Source organism: Microcaecilia unicolor, chromosome 11 (assembly GCF_901765095.1).
Source record: "Microcaecilia unicolor chromosome 11, aMicUni1.1, whole genome shotgun sequence".
NCBI classification, from domain to species: Eukaryota; Metazoa; Chordata; class Amphibia; order Gymnophiona; family Siphonopidae; genus Microcaecilia; species Microcaecilia unicolor.
Genome location: NC_044041.1, coordinates 34,986,113 through 35,004,170, shown reverse-complemented (window position 1 = coordinate 35,004,170; position 18,058 = coordinate 34,986,113). Strand labels below are relative to the sequence as shown.

At 42.2% G+C, this 18,058-nt stretch overlaps 2 protein-coding genes across 2 annotated transcripts in view; one reads left to right on the top strand and one right to left on the bottom strand.

Annotated features, from left to right (window-relative positions):
* Window positions 1–1,216, top strand: part of RAD9B (RAD9 checkpoint clamp component B) — a 50,658-nt gene extending 49,442 nt beyond the window's left edge. The window contains exon 11 of the mRNA XM_030218302.1: window positions 697–1,216. Coding sequence (XP_030074162.1) covers window positions 697–828 — 132 coding nt within the window. The 3' untranslated portion in view covers window positions 829–1,216. The remainder of the gene's footprint in view (window positions 1–696) is intronic.
* Window positions 1,217–1,303: 87 nt separating this feature from the next.
* Window positions 1,304–18,058, bottom strand: part of PPTC7 (PTC7 protein phosphatase homolog) — a 79,790-nt gene continuing 63,035 nt past the window's right edge. The window contains exons 4-6 of the mRNA XM_030217695.1: window positions 11,901–12,024; window positions 10,914–11,043; window positions 1,304–5,344 (exon numbers count right to left, since the gene is read on the bottom strand). Coding sequence (XP_030073555.1) covers window positions 5,286–5,344; window positions 10,914–11,043; window positions 11,901–12,024 — 313 coding nt within the window. The 3' untranslated portion in view covers window positions 1,304–5,285. The remainder of the gene's footprint in view (window positions 5,345–10,913; window positions 11,044–11,900; window positions 12,025–18,058) is intronic.

Genomic DNA, 18,058 nt, shown 5'->3' with positions numbered 1-18,058 from the left:
AAGAAATACATTAGTTAATGGAAATACACAAAAACCTGTGGTGGCAAAACAGCAAGCAACGATGATAGTGCAAGTTACTTAAACAGCAAAAGCTCATCCACAGAAAGAGGTGCTGCTCACATTCAAACTGGCTGTTTCTGGCCTTATGAAGCATTCACGTGCATTTATTATCCAGACGAAAGCTACAGCACTCCAACATCCACAAATACTCTTGTTCCAAAGCTTAAGGTTGCTGTGAGATACTGAGTATTTCTGAAAACAAAGTTAAATCTTCAGAAGTAAAACATTTGATAATACGTTATTTTTGAATATTTTCCATTTTCTCCCATCCATTTTTGGTTAATGATAGCCATGGCTTAGCTGGTAAATTTGGAATAAATATTAAATCCACATCATCATGTTTACTTTAATTTTCTTTTTACCCTTGTGGGGAGGGAGATGAGCAGAAACAGCAGCTGGGAATGAGTATGAGAAACCCAACCAACTGGAGGTTTGGAGGTAGATCTGGGCATGAAAAACTCCATTGTGTAAGCACCACTGCATCCTGGCCAACAACAGTCAGGTTTTAAAATTGCTTACACAAGGTTAAAGTCCAAGTGAGAAATAGCCTAAGGTGCAGTTTGTTATACAGAATTTAAGTGTGACTTAAAATTTCAGCTACTGAACACATTTCCCCTTTTAATTTCTATTTTCTAGTTTTGTTCCTTCTTCTTTGGAGCAGTTTCAGCCAATGAAGACAACTTCAATCAGACATTATGCAGTTTGGCAACAGCAAGTGACAATGAAGAGGAGTATTTCAATAATGATCAACTCTCTCAAACCTTCTAGAGTCTGTGCGCCAAGGAGCTCATGGCATTTGTTGGATTCTTTCTTACCACATGACCACGTATTTTCATAAATGACTATAAACAACTTTATATAGATAGCTTATTCTCCTAAAGTTATACAGTTGGTGGGTCTCCGAATATTCACCTCATGATGTTTAACTATTAAAATTGAGCATATTGTTTCATTAAAGTCAAAGAAATGTTATAATCCAAAGGTTTTACTTTTACAAAATAGCATATATTTTCCTAATATACAAGTCTAGGGGAAACAGACAGCTATGTACTCCTCTCTCCTTTGTCCAGATAAGTCACTATTTCTGTGCTCAAAATGAATCACCAGGTCAGTGCATAACTTCCCTAGCCAGATATGTGAGAGATCATGTATTTACACAACACAAAAAGTTTCCTGCATTGTGATAGATCACAGCCTAGGTTTTAAGAGACTTAAAAAAAAATAGTTAACACTTTTAGATTAGTTTTCTTTAAAAAGGCATTTTACTTCAAATACTATATTTATTAAATATTTTTACAATTTAAATGTATTTACAGCACTATTCCTGCATAAAGTTACACATCACACATCAAATTCAGATAATCACCTCTTATGTGAGCAATGATAGTCTCTTAACAAAAACACAAAAATATTTTACACAAACTAATAGATTTGCTTCGTTCTTTAGGCTATTTTTTTTTTTTTTTTTTTTTGCTGTCATTGTGAATTGCTTCATGCAGCCAGCTTTCAAAATCTGCTTTTCAGATTAGAAGCTACATATTTACCAGACATTACTGTAGCAGAGTCTCTACTCTGCATAATTAAAATACATAGTGCGCTGGAGACTTGCGAAACCCCATGTAACAGTGGTTGGGTCCCTTCTTAAAGAGATCCAGCAGATCCTAAGAAATTTTTACAATAAATGAGATCAGAGAAAATGCTAGACATCAGGCTACAGCATTGCTTAGTGCTATGTTAGGAGCCTTTGAAGTGGCAGTCAACTAGTGACTTTGCCTGCCAGCATTTTCTCTTACCCTCAAAATATCAGTTTATGCAAACAATAGATTAGCTTTGATAGGTCTGTTTTTAAGCAAACAGAGAAAAATTTTAATCTAATAGAATCCCACAAGCTTCCTACCCTGCAAAACCTGCAGTAAGCAGGGTATCCTGCCACTTTGTCATCTTTTTCTATGTCTGTACATTCTTTTAAAAACATCTCTTTATGGAAAGCTTCATTCCATACATCTTCCTTCATGTAATCTCAGTAGTAGTTCATGGATAATTATGTTGGAACCGACACGTTTTCTTTTCCATTAGGAATTCAATAGCCTACACCCTCTTTTCTCACAATTACCACCTATAACACCAGCAGGTTTGTGGGCTGCTCCAAATGAAATTGTGTAACGGACACAATGTTACTTTGTATACCACTAACTGATAAGTTTTAACCTTGCAAATTATTCTGTACCCTAGCTGCAGAAATGCACCATCTCTAAAGGCTGGGATCCAATTAGTCATGAACCAACTAACTTTAATCAATGCATTTGCTACCATATTTCTAGTCTTATGAAAATGAGCTAATCAGTCTGGTCTAATTACTGCATTAGATCCCATGACCTAATTCTTAGGTAACATTACTCCCATTATAATCTTATAAAACCTGCTTGGGGCCATTTTGTTCTTGTTACTACTTTGTGCGTAGACAGCTTTAATAAGGTTACTGGAAGAAATCAGGCTGGTATATTCAGAATGCACATCTTAAAACCACTGAATAAATGAACACTCAGGCATATAATGAAAAAATACTAATTCTTTATAATACAGTATTGCTTTACAAATATAGATGGAAAAGCATTTATTACTGGTCTTTGGTGTGTCTGGTGAGGGACAGATAAGTTTGCTACTTCCAAATTTGATCTTATGTGATGCAAGGCAAAATGGCTTAAAACATACTGTTTACTTTTGTGTAACTGTGTTACCACAAGGTTAAAAAAAAAAAAATCAGACCTATCAGGTGATAGCTATTAATGTCATTAGTTCATGAAACTCACGATCTCAACGGCAGACCCTGAATCACTAGAGACTGGATATTTTTGCATATGGCAACTATTTTTTTCAGGGAAAAGGAGCTGACTGGTCCACAAAGAGTGTTCCCAAATTAGCAGTAATAGTGGGTTGGTTGTGAAAAATGACCATATCAGATACATTTCCAGAGCTGGGGTCTATATTCTACTTCCAAGGGTGTTCTTTTCATGCTACTACAATGTAAGGTGTTTTTTTTGTAAATCCTTTCATTTAAAGAACAAAACATATTGAAACGTACTATCAGCCTGCCTCTGACAGGGTAGTGTTTGGCCAAGTTCTTAAGTAGATTGATGCAATCTGGCCTCTGACACTAATGTTATTACAAAGGAGGGAGAAAATTAAAAGATTTTTTTTTAGGATATGAAAAAAAGAGACCAAGACAGTAACATCTTGCAGTATCATGTACTGCACAAATAAAACTAGACAAAACAATGTATCCTCCCGTAAAATATATATATATATATATATATATATATATGGAATCTGGACTTGGGACTAGTCATGTGCCCTGGAACACTCCCCCTTGCCACCCACTGTTTCCACACAACAGCAGCAACATTAGCTGCTGCCCTCAGAAAGCACAGTATTGTGCTGCAAGAGTGCTCATTAATGTAAGAACTAGTGTGTATAGGGAAGGAGAGAGAAATTAGAACACATAGGCAAACTACAAACCTCTGCATTCAGCTTTTGGACCCCTTACTTCCTCAGCTCTGGATTCTTCCCTCTGCTGGTGCTTGCATGGGAGAGGTAGATGCTAAGGGTTGAGAAAGCTGCAGATCGGATATGAAGCTGGGCAAACATTTTAAATAAGAAGAACTTAGTTTATCTTGTTGGGCAGACTGGATGCACCGTACAGGTCTTTTATCTGCCGTCATTTACTATGTTATGTAAGCAAACAAATTGTCTGCCACTTGCCTATTACCACGTATCACATTTTATCATAGCATTGATTTGCACCGCTAAGATGCTCTTTTAGAAGTTTCACAATTTTGCCTGCTGAGGGTATTTAAGGCATTCTGACAAGTCATTTATGGTGATTTCAAATGTATACCAAATATGCCAATTTAGGAATAGTACATAAACTGTCTCACAAATACTTAACACTATAAATGAATTGCCTGTTACAAGCATGATGCACAGATATAGTAAAATGACATGTACATAGTACATGTTAAACAATTTTAAATAAAAGTTTAGACATACAGTTATGCAAATATACAGTACAACTTCACAAACATTTCAAAATAAATCATATACAAGTTGAGGTAACATATCAAACAAAACAATTATTAAACACAGTGAAACCAGGCAATACATCACCCTTTTTAAAACTACACATTTCCTGTACCTAACCTGTAAGAAATACCTGAATTTGGAAAAACAAGCTTCTTATCTTAAAGGATAACTGCTGCTATGGTTTCACTATGTACATATCTAAACATCAGATGCTACCCACTGTTTTGTACACATATATATATAAAACATGGCTTTAGTTTAGGCTTCAGTAGCTATATAATGTTTCTAGCAACAAACAGTTAATGAGGGAACACCAACCAAGAATGGAACCTTACAGCAGTTATCTTGTATATTAGCCTCCAAAATAAAAGCTAGTTGGAAAAATTTAGAAATATGGAAGCTACTACAATCTCATGGAAATGATGTATTTCATAATGACTTAAGTAAATGTAAACTGAGATGATTCTCAAAATTTCCAAATGTCAATTATAAATAATGCAATATTAGAAATGGGGTAAATTTACTAGGCTTGTACCTACCGCTTGTGACACAGAATAAATGTGATAGGGTGGGGTCTTTCCCTCCTCTTCAAAGAATGAAGTGAATTTGGGAAAGCACCCTGAATTGTATGCACAAAGCGAAAGAAACAAATGGAAATATAATGCAAGAAAGCCTTACTGTGCCTAGCAAAAAAGGTGACATTTCTACATAGCTACACATTTTCTAAGTGCAAACGTTTCATAAAATTTGGATGAGAAAGGTGGATATTAGTTTTCTACATTCAGTTCAGCATTTTGCTGTAAAATTCATTGTTATTCATTCAAATTCAGAACTTTTCTTTAAGTAGCAACCACATGGCTAAAGTTTGCCCCATCTTGGGATAATTAAACCATGAAGAAAAAGCTTCAAGTCTCATTTTCTTCAGTTCTTGATAGCTGGCAGATACTGCACAATTAAAGTTATTATAACTAGTGTTTCTTAGAAGGACCTCAACTGTTTTAAGAAGTGAGGCAAAGCAGCTAAATGAGTAACTGGCCACTGAATGAGTTGCAAGGAAAGTAGATGGTCCTGCCAGCAGGAAACTGTGGATGTGAAGGTAGAGGTTTGGAATAATGAGCAAAAAGTGTCAAAAGCCCACATTTCACTTAGTCTGTATATTCAGCTACTATAGAAAGAAGAACAGTGATGTCATCTGGTTTTCCTCCTGAAATAAATTAAAAATAAAACAAAAACACTCAATGAGATGGTTGCTATATTTACACAAAGAAAACAGGTATCAGTAAGGTGGGAAAAAGCATGCAGGGAACGGCTCATAAAATTCTTTCCAGCATGTGTGTGTGGATTTCAAATAATAGATTTTACAGTTCAACCACAGGGTGCCAAGGTTCCACAGAAGCAATTACTGTACCTCTCCACCTCTACTACTGTGGCTGTTAACTATACAATTCAGTCACTAGGTGTCATAATACATAGCAAACATTTAAGAAAACTACAGTTGTCACTAGGTTCTCCTTAGACAAGCCAGCCACATCTGACAGGACAGGACAAATTCATGGAAAGAGCATGTGCCAGCAGTCCGCACTCTTGATCCAGCTAACTTGTTCCCTCAGTCTGTTCTATCTGCCTCATCAGATGGATGATCTCCCTGCTCTCCTTTTCTTAATTTTTCCTTTCTCCAAGTTCAAGGAACACAAGAAAATCTGCTCCCCTTGGGAATTCTGCCCCCAGGGCAGATACAAGAGACTCAGCAATGCTACCATGTACCCCTCTCCCCCTCCCAGGCAAGGCAGGAACTGATCCACACATCCAGGGATTTCTCCTCTGCTGAGCTCACAACCAGGCGACTTCAAATGCTGACCTCCCATAGGGCCTGATATTCTACTGACTGTGGGATCACATGAGACAGGAAGATTCATCGTAAGAGCTCTTCTTGTTTACTGTGCTGCATGCAGGAGAATACAGCTCTCCAGCTTCAGAGTGCATCTAAGCAGTAGGGGCAGCAAAGATTTTGCATCTAAGTGGCCACTCTGAGAGATCTCACTGACAAAGACCCACAAGCATGGTATAAGCTCCAGAACAAGCGAGGACCAAGCTAAATCATGCCATGAATCATCTGATGGCGCTCACTGAGTGTCCACTCAAGGTGCCACTCACTGTTCTGAGTATGCTGGCACCGAGTAGTGTAGGTCCCCTAAGGATAGACTACACTCTCTATGCTAGTACCTTTCTTTGCCTGATGCAGGAAACGCTCCTCCTACCATCACAGGAACTGCCTCTAGATGCCACCCACTATGCCGAGTATGCTGGTGCAGGGAATGGAACAGGTAAGCTTGCTGCTTAGAGGTCGGGTCAATTGTGCTTCACAGTGCTCAAACCCAGAGAGCAAAAATGAGAGTACTGCACCAAGAATCCAGCACCGACAGTTTCTACAAGTGCAGCCTGAGGCTTTTGCTATGTCATTAATGCTATGAGCACTTCTACAGCATCATTTCCATTTCCAGTCTCTCTCTCTCCCCAAATGCAGACATGCCCCTGCTATCTGACAAGGTTGCTCCCGTGCTGAGCCCATATTGAGGGGAGGGAGGAGTTGTAATCTGCAATACAGTCCTGCATCTAGACTCAAGTGCCAACATTAGAGCCCTAATCAGTGCCACCTTGCAATATTGGCACTAGATACAGCAGGCGCAGCAGCAGAGCACATGCTTAAGGTGAGTCCAATTACGCCAGTCTTCAATTGTTGTTTTGGGACCCTCTCCCTAATTCTCCATCCCACACTCCAAAAACTGCATTGAGAGTACTTATCAAGAGATCTGGCAGGTCTCCCACCTATCCCTAATCCATGTCCTGGTTCACCTTGCTCGTGGATTGACCTTCCCTGCATCTAAGTCATCTCTTTCTGACTTCTGTCTCCTTAGTTTCCCTTGTGGCTCAAAGCCAGTGGGACATGACACTGGGAAACTCCTAAACTTATTTCAGGTAGGGACCAAGACAAAAGCTGTTGCTCATCCTTGGTGGTGGTGGTGGGGGGGGGGGGGGAATAGCAAATCAGGAAGCCAGCAGGTACTTATGTACTGGACTGGCCCTGCTGGAAATGATACAGGAATTGATAAGCCTCTGGGATGACCCAGGACCTCGATTCTTAGGTTCTTATGACCTCTTTTTGAAGGATGTTATAGGAACCACAACTAGGCAATCAGAAAGCTTAAGATCACTTTCCAAAACTCCACACACTCTTAGCCTCCAAAAAAAGAGGCTATCAATCATCAAAAACCTCAGAGTCAGGAAGCCAACCACAAGTACCAAGCAGCACACATACAATGTAGAGTTCTACTGCCTTCACTTCTCATGTGATCCCTGCCCCAACTACTCACCTGGGACAGGAGCTAAGCAACCTCTTCCTTCCAAATGGTTCCTCCTGTTTTAACGCCTCAGCCTTATTTTCATTTGCCTGTTCTGGAATTCCCCACGTGTTCAGGATGATCAAGGATATTATCTCTTTATGACCTAGGTGGGCTCTCTATAGGTGCATCATTCTGCACCTTCAGGTCACAATCATGGGAGAAACCACCACAAAAAGATTGGGAAGCACTGTTCTATGTGCTGGAAGGGACCAAAGGTCTTAGTCTTCACGACATGTTTCCCCCTCACTTCTATAAGCCCTTCTTTGGTACCACATAGGTACAAGTCCCTCTGAGAAAACATCCAACACATGCAGGTCCCCTTCAACACCCTGCACAAGTTCTCTCCAAAAGGAAGAATTCGCTAAAGTATCATGGCAAAAAACTAATCCCTAACTGGGTAGTGATGTTAAAGGCATTACACACCATGGCTCAGGTTGTTTCAACAGGAGAATTACCACTGGTGAATCATCATTTCACCCTCCTGGGAACAGCCTGAACCCCTCCCCTTTCTTTAAGTAGAGCATGAGCACCCTCTTATGAGGGTGTAAGATGGCCTCCCAGTGATTCATTAGAGCTATAGCCAGGCCTTCTCAACGAGAGTCCACTGGTCACTCTTACAGCACTACATCAAATGTGCACTGAATACAAACAAACCTGGGTCAGATCTATTACTGGTCTAGGCAGAAAAGCATCTACTTTTATGAATACAACCCGCAACTTGTATTTGTCCTGAGCCAACACTGGAAAGCTGGGGGACCTACTTATGCCTAGTTTTCTACACTCAGTTGCCTCTGACACCAGTTCCGATTGTGACCCCCTTCTGAGGGGCACAGAACACCTTAATTTTCCTGAATGAAACTTATCTCTATTTCTGGAGCACTGCAAGCTCTGAGTAAAAAAAAAATGTTTCAATCACAACATATTACAAAGAATCAAACTGGGTCCACAAATTTGCTATGCAGTTACAACAATGGAATACTGAATTATCTGGGCACACACTTCCTATTCCAACTCCCTGCAAGGACTCAGCCACTGCTATAAGCATCCCCAAGTAAGCAACCCCAAAATCTGTTATGCTGCGGTTGCCATTCACCGTGCCTCTCATTCTATTGAAATTCCTACCACTCTTCAGATTTCTCCCTTCACACTCCAGCAAAATTACATTGACTCCACACACTCTTAGCCTCTTCAAGAGGATATATTTCTGCATTCTAGTTGCCTGCCTTTATAATGATTGTGGCTCCACAAATCTGGCTCCACCAGCACACCCAGGGCTCTGGGGTGTGATCTCCTTTGCAAAATCGGCACCATATATGAATGGATGAAGTTCCTCTTCTACCTCTTCTTACATATTGGCATAAATCCACTCATAGAAAAACCTTTGCACTTATTCTCACCTGGGCAAAACACCTGTACAAGGTACCTTTTTTAAGGCCACTATCAAGCATTCCCAAATGGCAGTGGTTACAGTTCTCCCTTCATCCTTCACCATTAGATAGAAACTTCAGTGACGGCCATTTTGGAGAGAAACAGTCCAGATCATCCCCTCATTCCCTCTCTTGGGAATGCTGAGTTCCACCAAAAATCATTCAGGCTCACTACCTTCACCATTTCTACTAGGACACATGTCAGCATCTAGTCCCTTCATTTTAGCCACCACGCTGTCTGCCCATCATAAAGGATAGTCTCCCTGGTGGTCTAGAGCCACACTACTTTTTCCATTGTCCTGGTAAAAAAAAACCCAAACTGCTCAGAAAATGTTTTTCCATCACAATTATCTGCTTCTCTTTGAGCACTTTCAAGAGGCTCTGCCTGTACCTTCACATCCAGGGGTTGGCTCCAACTTTGCTTTCACTCTTTCATTTAAGGCTCATCACCAAGGGAAAAATTCTCAGCACCAATCCCCTATAGACTGGGGCAGCATTCTACACAATCATAGGCCTGTGGTCTACCAACGCACCGTCCTGTCCAACCAACCAATGGAGTTCCCATCTCCGCTCATGCCGATACCCACACTATCCCAACTGCAACATCTTGCACATCTAAGTAAATGGAGCTCCTGTCTCCACTCATGTCCATAGCATGTGGCCCACTCTATAGCCCCCAAACTGCAAAACGACAGATTCCATTCCAGGAATTTTACAGTGAGACAGCCCCAAGTCTGCTCTTATCTCCCCCAGGGTTACCCTTATATCCAATTCTGTTTACCCCTCATTGGAGCTTACAAGGACTATACAGGACAAAAAGTGATCTACCATATTTTCTTTTCGTTCTCATTGGCTGTGGATTCTCAGCTCCCTCTGTCCTCAGCTGCTTGCCTTCAGTCTGAGATACGAATGTCTAAAGGTGCATGAGACAGCATAAAATGGAAGCAACACATGCAAATCAAATAGATTTCATGCATATTCACTGTGGCAATCTTGGAAACCTGACTGGGTTGTTGTCCACGAGAACTGTGGCTGCCCATCCCTAAGCTAGAACAACACTCACCAAAAACAGTGGTTGCCCAGCTCTCTAATGCTATTTACAGCTTCATCCCTAAAGAGTAACTGAACTTCCTTCACATCCCCTAGCTAGGGAGTCACCCATGTGTGGCTGACTTGTCCTGTTTGTCCAAGGAGAAAGCAAAGTTACTTACCTGAAATGGGTTCTCCGTGGACATCAAGATAAGTCAACCACAATAACCCACCCACCACCCCTCTTGATGAACCTGTCAAAGCTCTGGAATAACTGAAGGAGGAAGTGAAGTGTGCTGGTTTAAGGGTGGGGGCTGCAGGCACATGTTCAGAAGGACCTTTTCAAAAGGTCTTTCCATGATCTAGGAGAGCTAATCCATCCTGGCAGTCAGATTACATTGGTTTCATTACATCTCCGTGGCCGATTTATCTTGCTGTCCAAAGAGAATCCCTCTTACAGGTAAGTAACTTATTTTTTCAGCGACATTTACAACAAAGAAAACAAAATATAAAGGCAGTACAGCAGGGCTAGGGGTGTGGCAACACAGGATGGTGGGGAATAGAGAAGCATATGGGGAAAGTATGCAGACCATGCTTCACTTACAGGGAATGTGCATGGGCCTGGGAAAACAGAAGAAGCAATTATTTAAATATGTTTGTGCATCAAAGCCTCTACCCATAGATGCACTGGTAAGGGGAGTTTTTCTCTGAAATCTCTGGCCCATTTTTAGTCTCAACAATTGGCTTTTCAGCCAGGTTTATCCCCTACACAAAATTTGGTCCTACTCCACTAGATTTTCAGAGTTTTATTCCTGGAGAGGGATGGGGTGGTTGGAATCCATCAAAGAATACAAAGGTCTATTAAAAATAGCTTCCTTTAAAGAGCACATGGACTGAAAGTATTAAAAATACATACCTCTCACATTCAAACCATTGTCGCATGCAAACTGTGCAAAAGGGGACATGTAATTAGGGTCGTAGGCTAGCTCATGAGCTTGTTCAGCAATGCTCCGTGCAGTCTGTTGCACACTCTCATAGTTTGAATTCTAAAATTTAAAAAAGTCATTGATTACAGTTGCTAAATTGTACTCTTTTTACTCTTCATGCAATTATACTTTGACCTGTAAGTCAAATTAGAGAAAGAAAAAGGTGCTTCAATTGCATTCTTGAAACTAAAGTGGTTATTAAAAGATACTTTTCAAGTTCAAGTGGTAATTTACTGTTTAAAAACTCACTTTTAAAGACTCAAAAGTTAAATTGGTTGCATTTGAAGAAAAATCTCTTTCAAATTAACTAGTCTGATATTATTTACTGCATTTGTATCCCACATTTTCCCACCTCTTTGCAGGCTCAATGTGGCTTACAATACATCATGAATAGTGGAAATACATAATACAATAGACATTTAGTATTACATAAGGATCTTGGGTAAAATGATAAAGATAAAGCATGACAGTGGTTTAACAAGCATGTTTCATAAGGCAATACTGGATATATGTGTAGGAGTTCATATTTGTTGATCTTTGTGGTATGCCTTGTTAAAAAGATGGGTTATATCTTCATATTAGTTGGTTATATCTTATTTATTGGGATTTATTAACCACCTTTATGAAGAGGTTCACCCATATTAAATATTGAAATATTTAACAGACATCTTCAAAACAGTTGCATCTGTAGAAAAAAAAAAAAGATGAATGCACCCAAGCTCAGTTATAGAAAAATGACCATCTCTTTCCATTTTCAAGGCTTTCAGTTCTAGCTCAAATATTTATTTGTATTTGGCTCACAACTTTGTTTAGTTGTAGCTCAAGGGAAGTTACATTCAGGTACAGAAAGAACAATTATAAACAAGAATTTAATACTCTTAAAATTAACTACATCATCTGCCGACTCCCTCAGTTACCTTTAATTTTTTTAGCTCCTGAAGGATCATGTAGTCTGGCATATTGTCAAACAGGCCATCTGTTGCAGTGAGAATGATGTCTCCTAGCTGAACATCAAAGGAGCTGCTATCCGCAGCATCAGGGCTGTGAAAAAAATAACACCGAATCTGAGGAATGCACTACCATGTTATAAATAGAAAATTCTCTTTAACATTTAAATCAGCAGCAAAATAGAAACCAATGAAATGCTATATCAAAGCAGTGTGCTTGGATCTCATTTTCAATTAAAGCTTCCAACCATGAACATAACTATCCTTCTTGCATGAAGAACTATAGAATGATTAAGAGACACCTTTTCCTGCTGTAAAACTATGCATCAGCTCCAATGTTAACAGCTAGAGTAATTAGCTAAAAAAGGTAGAGGTAAAGCTGCGAGATCCTATTATGTAAAGAAATTCTGAGAAAAGCCTTCACTATGCAAATCGCAGCCCACACGTAATACTTTGTAGGTAGCAAGTAAAACCATTTCTATAGTCTAAAAATATACAAAGCAAGTCATTTCTTTGGATGCAATATCTATCTATATAAATAATTCTCACCTCCAACATTCTGAAGCTCACTCTGTGGCAGGGAAATACTGAAGCCCTGCACTGTTGGTAGGCTAGGCTGTCACTTATGCACCACTCACTGTCACTCATAGACCCGCCCTCAGCCACGCCCCTTCCGCACATAATTCGCAACCCGAACGTTCTAAATGAAGCCTCAACCAGATGTGTGAGGCGGCCACAAACCTCCTGAGGTCGACGGAGGCAGCGCTTTAAAGTAATGCCAGCTGAGAGGAAGAGAAGCACAGTACAGCAACTGCAACCCCTCCCACCCACCCAAACACAGGGTCAACGCGCAGTCGCTCCTGCACCCCCCCCCAGGGCCATCGCTCACTTGCCTCCCCCCCCCCCCCCCGGAGGCCACCACTCACCCCCCCCCCGAGGTCGACGGAGGCACCGCTTTAAAGTAATGCCAGCTGAGAGGAAGAGAAGCACAGTACAGCAGCCTCACGTTCACCTTTCCCCTTCTCTCTCTCTGCGTCCCGCCCTCATTTCCTGTTTCGCAGACAGAGAAGGGGAAAGCTGAACGCGAGTCTGCTGTACTGTGCTTCTCTTCCTCTCAGCTGGCATTACTTTAAAGCGCTGCCTCCGTCGACCTCGGGGGGTGAGTGGCAACCTCCGGGGGGGGGGGGGGGGGGAACGACAAAATTACCATTACAGAACCTTGCCAGCGCCCTTTTCATTGCGCACAGAAACGGGCCTTTTTTCCTAGTTTAAAATAAATTCTGCGTGAGCAAGATTTGCTGGATAAAACATTAGACCCTTGAATCTCTTCTACAAAGAAAAAAAATGGTGCCCAACAGAATGATTGGTAGTTCAAACTGATTTTCATATACAAATTAGAAAATACACACATGAATCATGATAGGCAGAGTTTTATTTTGGAGGGGGGACCTTTATTTCATTTTTATGGTCTCTAAAAATTTTATACATCTTGAGGGTTTTACTATGTGGGTACACCTTGTAAGCATTCGGTTATTTGGATGTTCATGGTTGAGGATAATAGAATTGTAAGCAACACACTTTCTTCTTTTGTGTTAGTTTTCTACTATTTTAACTACTCTAAAGCGTATTGTAATGTTAACTGCATACTGTTTAATAAAGACCTCTTTAAACTGAACCCCCCCCCCCCCCGCCCCCACATACAACAGCAGCTTGTGCATTTAGAACAAATCAAATTCTATGATACACAAAACTGAATTAGATTTTTTTTAAAAATAGGTCAATTGGGACATTTATTGCACCCTTTAAATCATAGTCAGTGAGGCCTTAAGGAGAAATTTTCTTTCCATTAGCTCTTCCCACTATTTCAGTTGTGTCCATCAACCAGCAGGTGGAGATAGAAAACTGAACTGTCTGAGACGTCTCTCTCTTGGCAGCTCCTCAGTATTTATCTAGACAAGCAGTAAGGATAAACTCAGAACCACCAACCTTAAACAACTCGTTAACCTAACACTAACCTGACAAGCAAATACGTGTGAACTTCTGTCATATCTGGAGGAAGAAAAGGGTGTACCAGCCCTTGCATTATTGTGAAGCTCTGGAGGCATTGGGCGCGCTAGCTGAGAGGAGGACTTCCTGTCCACACCAAAGGAAAACTGGTGTGACTGAAAGCGGGACTTCAGACCATACTGCTAACTACCAAGACCAGTACCATTGAGATCGAGAGCCCCATGAAGACAGATGACCAGAGTCTTTCAGCTTATCCTCCACAGCTACCACTGTGGTTTAGTTTCTCCCAGTTCTTTCATCAAGTTACTGAGATCGTCTCCAAATAGCCCACTTGCCCCAAAAGACGTGACTGACGCTGCATCCACTGCCCAATGCCATAACCACAGTTGCATATGTGCCACGACAGCCAAAGACATACTGCAGGCCATAACCCGTAACATGTCAAATAGCATGTCACAAGTAGGCCAACCCTGCTTCCAGCTGTGCATTATCGCACCTGTCTTGCACTGCACACTGCTGATGCCAATTCAGGCATGTTCTTGACACGAAAGAGATGCACACACTGTCACTTGAAGGCCCAAAGAAGCCACTTCAAAGGCTTATTTCAGAAAGCCTTCTAACCTTTCTATCCTGTAGATTTTTTTTAGGGCAATATGGTCCTTCTTAGTCACTGCTGTAACCAGGGAGTTCACCCTGGGAAGCTGCATTTCTCTTTCTCTTCCAGAACCAACTGGCAGAGGCAAGTCATGGCTCTTCCCATTCTCAGCCCCACATCCAGCGAGACCCATTCTGCTGTAATCAGGTCCTGAATGTCTAGATGCATTGGGAAGGCTTATAGAAGAACTTCTAAGGCTCCTCATGATCAACAAAGATGGAACTGACGCCAAAGCAGGCGGCGGCTCCTCAATGGAAAGCATCACCAGTGCCTCAGAAATATGAGTAATGAGCTCCTCTTTATTAAAAAATCTCAGTACTTTCAGATCATCCCCCGCCACTAATGGCTCCTCTGAACATGCCAAGGGAAAAGCAGAGACAGCTTCATCTGCAGACTCCTGGAGGTCTAAATGAGATCTCTTAGGAGCCAGGGCCAGAACTGGAGCAGCAGCAGCAAGGTGCAGGGGCGTAGCCCAGGCCCGCCCACCCACCTTTGTCCCAGGCCTACCCAGCAGCAGCTGGCCTGATTGGCAAAAGATTGCCAGACACAGATCGCACTCCCTCCAGACCTCCTCCCTCTTCCACAGGTGTCATGGCATCCATCTGGCTGCCCGACAGCCTGCAGCGATGACATAATCCTTAGAAAGCATTGCAGGACCTCCCAGTCCCGTTGTGCTGATGGCTCTGTAACGTCCAACATGACTTCCTGTTTCTGTGAGGGTGGGAGTCCCGCCCTCACAGAAAAAGGAAGTCTGCGTCTTAAGGACGACACGCCACAGAGCCATCAGCATGATGCGGCTGAGATCCCACACCACTTTCTAAAGACTGCATTGGTGCTGCATCGTTGGGTGGTCCGGTGGTAATAACGGGTAAGGAGCTGTTGGCGGCTGCAGGGGACAGAGATGCTGCAGGGGACAAAAATACTTTTTTTTTTTTTTTTTTTTTTTTTTTTTAGAGTGCCAGAAAACAAGAAAGGGAAAATGGGGAATAAGGAAGGACACCAAAGAGAACAGAAAAATAGAAGATATGCTGGATTGAGGGTGAGGAAAAAGGACACAGAGGAGGACAGAAAATAGAGGAGATGCTAGATTAGGAACAACAGATATAGGGAAGGAATGCTGATCATGAAAGAAGGAATGGGGGGGGGGAGGGATGGACACAGGGAGGAACAGGACATATAGAGGGTATGCTGGTTATGAAGGAAGGAATGGTGGAAGATTTTGGATACTCAGAATGAATGCTCAGAAGGGTTGCTGGATAAGGGAAGGAATGGAGGGAAATTCTAGACACACGGAGAGATAGAACACAGGGCATGCTGGAGATGAGGAAAGGAATGGAAGGAAGAATGGATGCAGGGAAGGACTGGACACAGAGAGGGGATGATAGACATGAATGAAAGAATGGGAGGAGATTCTGCACAAAAGGAAGGACAGGATGCAGGACATGTTGGACATGAGGTAAGGAACAGGGGGAGATTATGACCACAGGGAAGGATAAGACCAGGGTCATAAAAGGTGAGATGCTGAACATGGGGGAGGATAAGAGCAAAGACACAGAGGGAGGATAAAGACATGGACACAGAAGGGAGATGGATGACGGACATGGAGAGAGAGAACAAAGGTCAAATGGACAGGAGATACTGGAAAAAAAGTTGAGAAGACAGACGAATGCAGAAACCAGAGACTGGGACAACGTGATTAGAAAAATAAAATGACAGACAACAAAGGTAGAAAGAATTTTATTTTCTATTTAGTGATTGGAATATGTCACTTTTTAGAATGTACAAAACTGGTGTTAGACTAGGCCAGGACCCAAGTCAGAAATTTGAGATGGACACCTGCCTTCTCTGGCCTGAAGGCCCAGAGCAATTGCCCTGGTAGCAATTCTCCCCTCTCCCCTGTGTGCTGACCCTGACATCTGCTATTTTTACACCAACTGCTGAATCCTGTATTACTGCCCTCACATCAGTTATTTGTTAGGGGTGGGATGCGCAGCACAGTGGTGGTGTAGGGTGATGGTAGGTGCTAGGTTTTATCTTTCAAAACGTTGGCAACCCTAGGTGCATCATTCACATAGCGAGGATCACCAAGCCCTCACCAATTAAAGACATCCACAGTGCATTGAATCTTCAGTTAGAAAACCATGGTAGTCAGTGGTGGTGCTCCAAACTGCTAATACCAGTACTGTGGGCATACCTCAGTTCTCATGCATGTTCAGTTCATGCATGAGAACTGAGTGTGCCTGTGGTGCCAATGTCAGTGTCACTGGCTTGAAGCACTGCCTTTGACTGCTGTGCTTTTCTACACAGGGGTCAGTGGGCTAGGGCCTTTTTCAGCTAAATATTTAATTTTTAAAGTTCATGGCTTGGGGGGGTGGGGGGAGGGAAGAGGAAATGAATGCCCACCAAACCTGCCCACTGGCCCACCCAAAAGTTGCCTTCTAGCTATGCTACTGGCAAGGTGAGAAACTGAAACGCCTTTGCACAAACTCTTACACCAGGCCTACTTACTGAAGCAGAGACAGTCATCAAGAGTAATATAAATTCCATTGAAAACAAAGATTCCAATGCAGCTGAAGGCTCTGTCAGGCCCTGAGACTGTAAAATAGCGGCTGTGCTCAGAACGTGATCAGACAGAGGCAATTCCTCACTGCCAGTGAGCCCTGACAAAATGGTGCCCGTTCCCAAGCTCTTCTGCATCAAACTGTGCACTGGTCCTGCCGGAAAGCCTGAAGTTCCTGGCATATTCGGATGCTGCACCAACCATTTCCTCTGTGTCCCGCAGTATTCCTGACTTGCACACACTGCAATGCCCCAACGCTGGCTGGCGGTTCACATAGTGGAACACCGCTTAACTGCCTTCATGGGAGTTGCCATTCACCCTGTCACAAGCGCAGCACAATGTGGTCCCAAGTGGTGAGTCAGGATTCCTCCCCTGCACCAAGCAGAATTTGCAAACTTCCAAGTGGTTCTGAGTCAAACTTTAGTCAGACTAGCCACTGCTGGCTGCTCCCCCCAAGTTCACAAGTCTTGCGCCAGGTGAGAAAGGCTCAGAACCGATACTCTGTCCCTCAAACTCCAGCAAACTTCTTTCCCTTTTTTTTTTTTTTAAGGTTGTGCTGGAAAAAGAGCTCCATAGGAAACAGGGCAGAGATGAACAGAGGGAAAAAGTAAATTTGCGGGGCACCAAAGACATCCAGATATGACTCTGCAGACTCAAGCCACCTGCAAAGCTCAAGTGGGAAACCGTTGACTAATTGGACCAGGAGCAAATCACCAGAACCAGAGGCTGAAAACTGTCCACCCACCTGCTGAAGATAGAAAATATTGAGGAGCTAGACTGGATGCCAAGAGAGAGATGTCTCGGCTCAGTTTTCAGTTCTCTGTCTCCTCACAGGTTCTGGAATAGTGGAAAGCTACATAATGGAAAGGAAAGCTTGAAAACTGGCCTCAAGCTATGTTTGTTTTA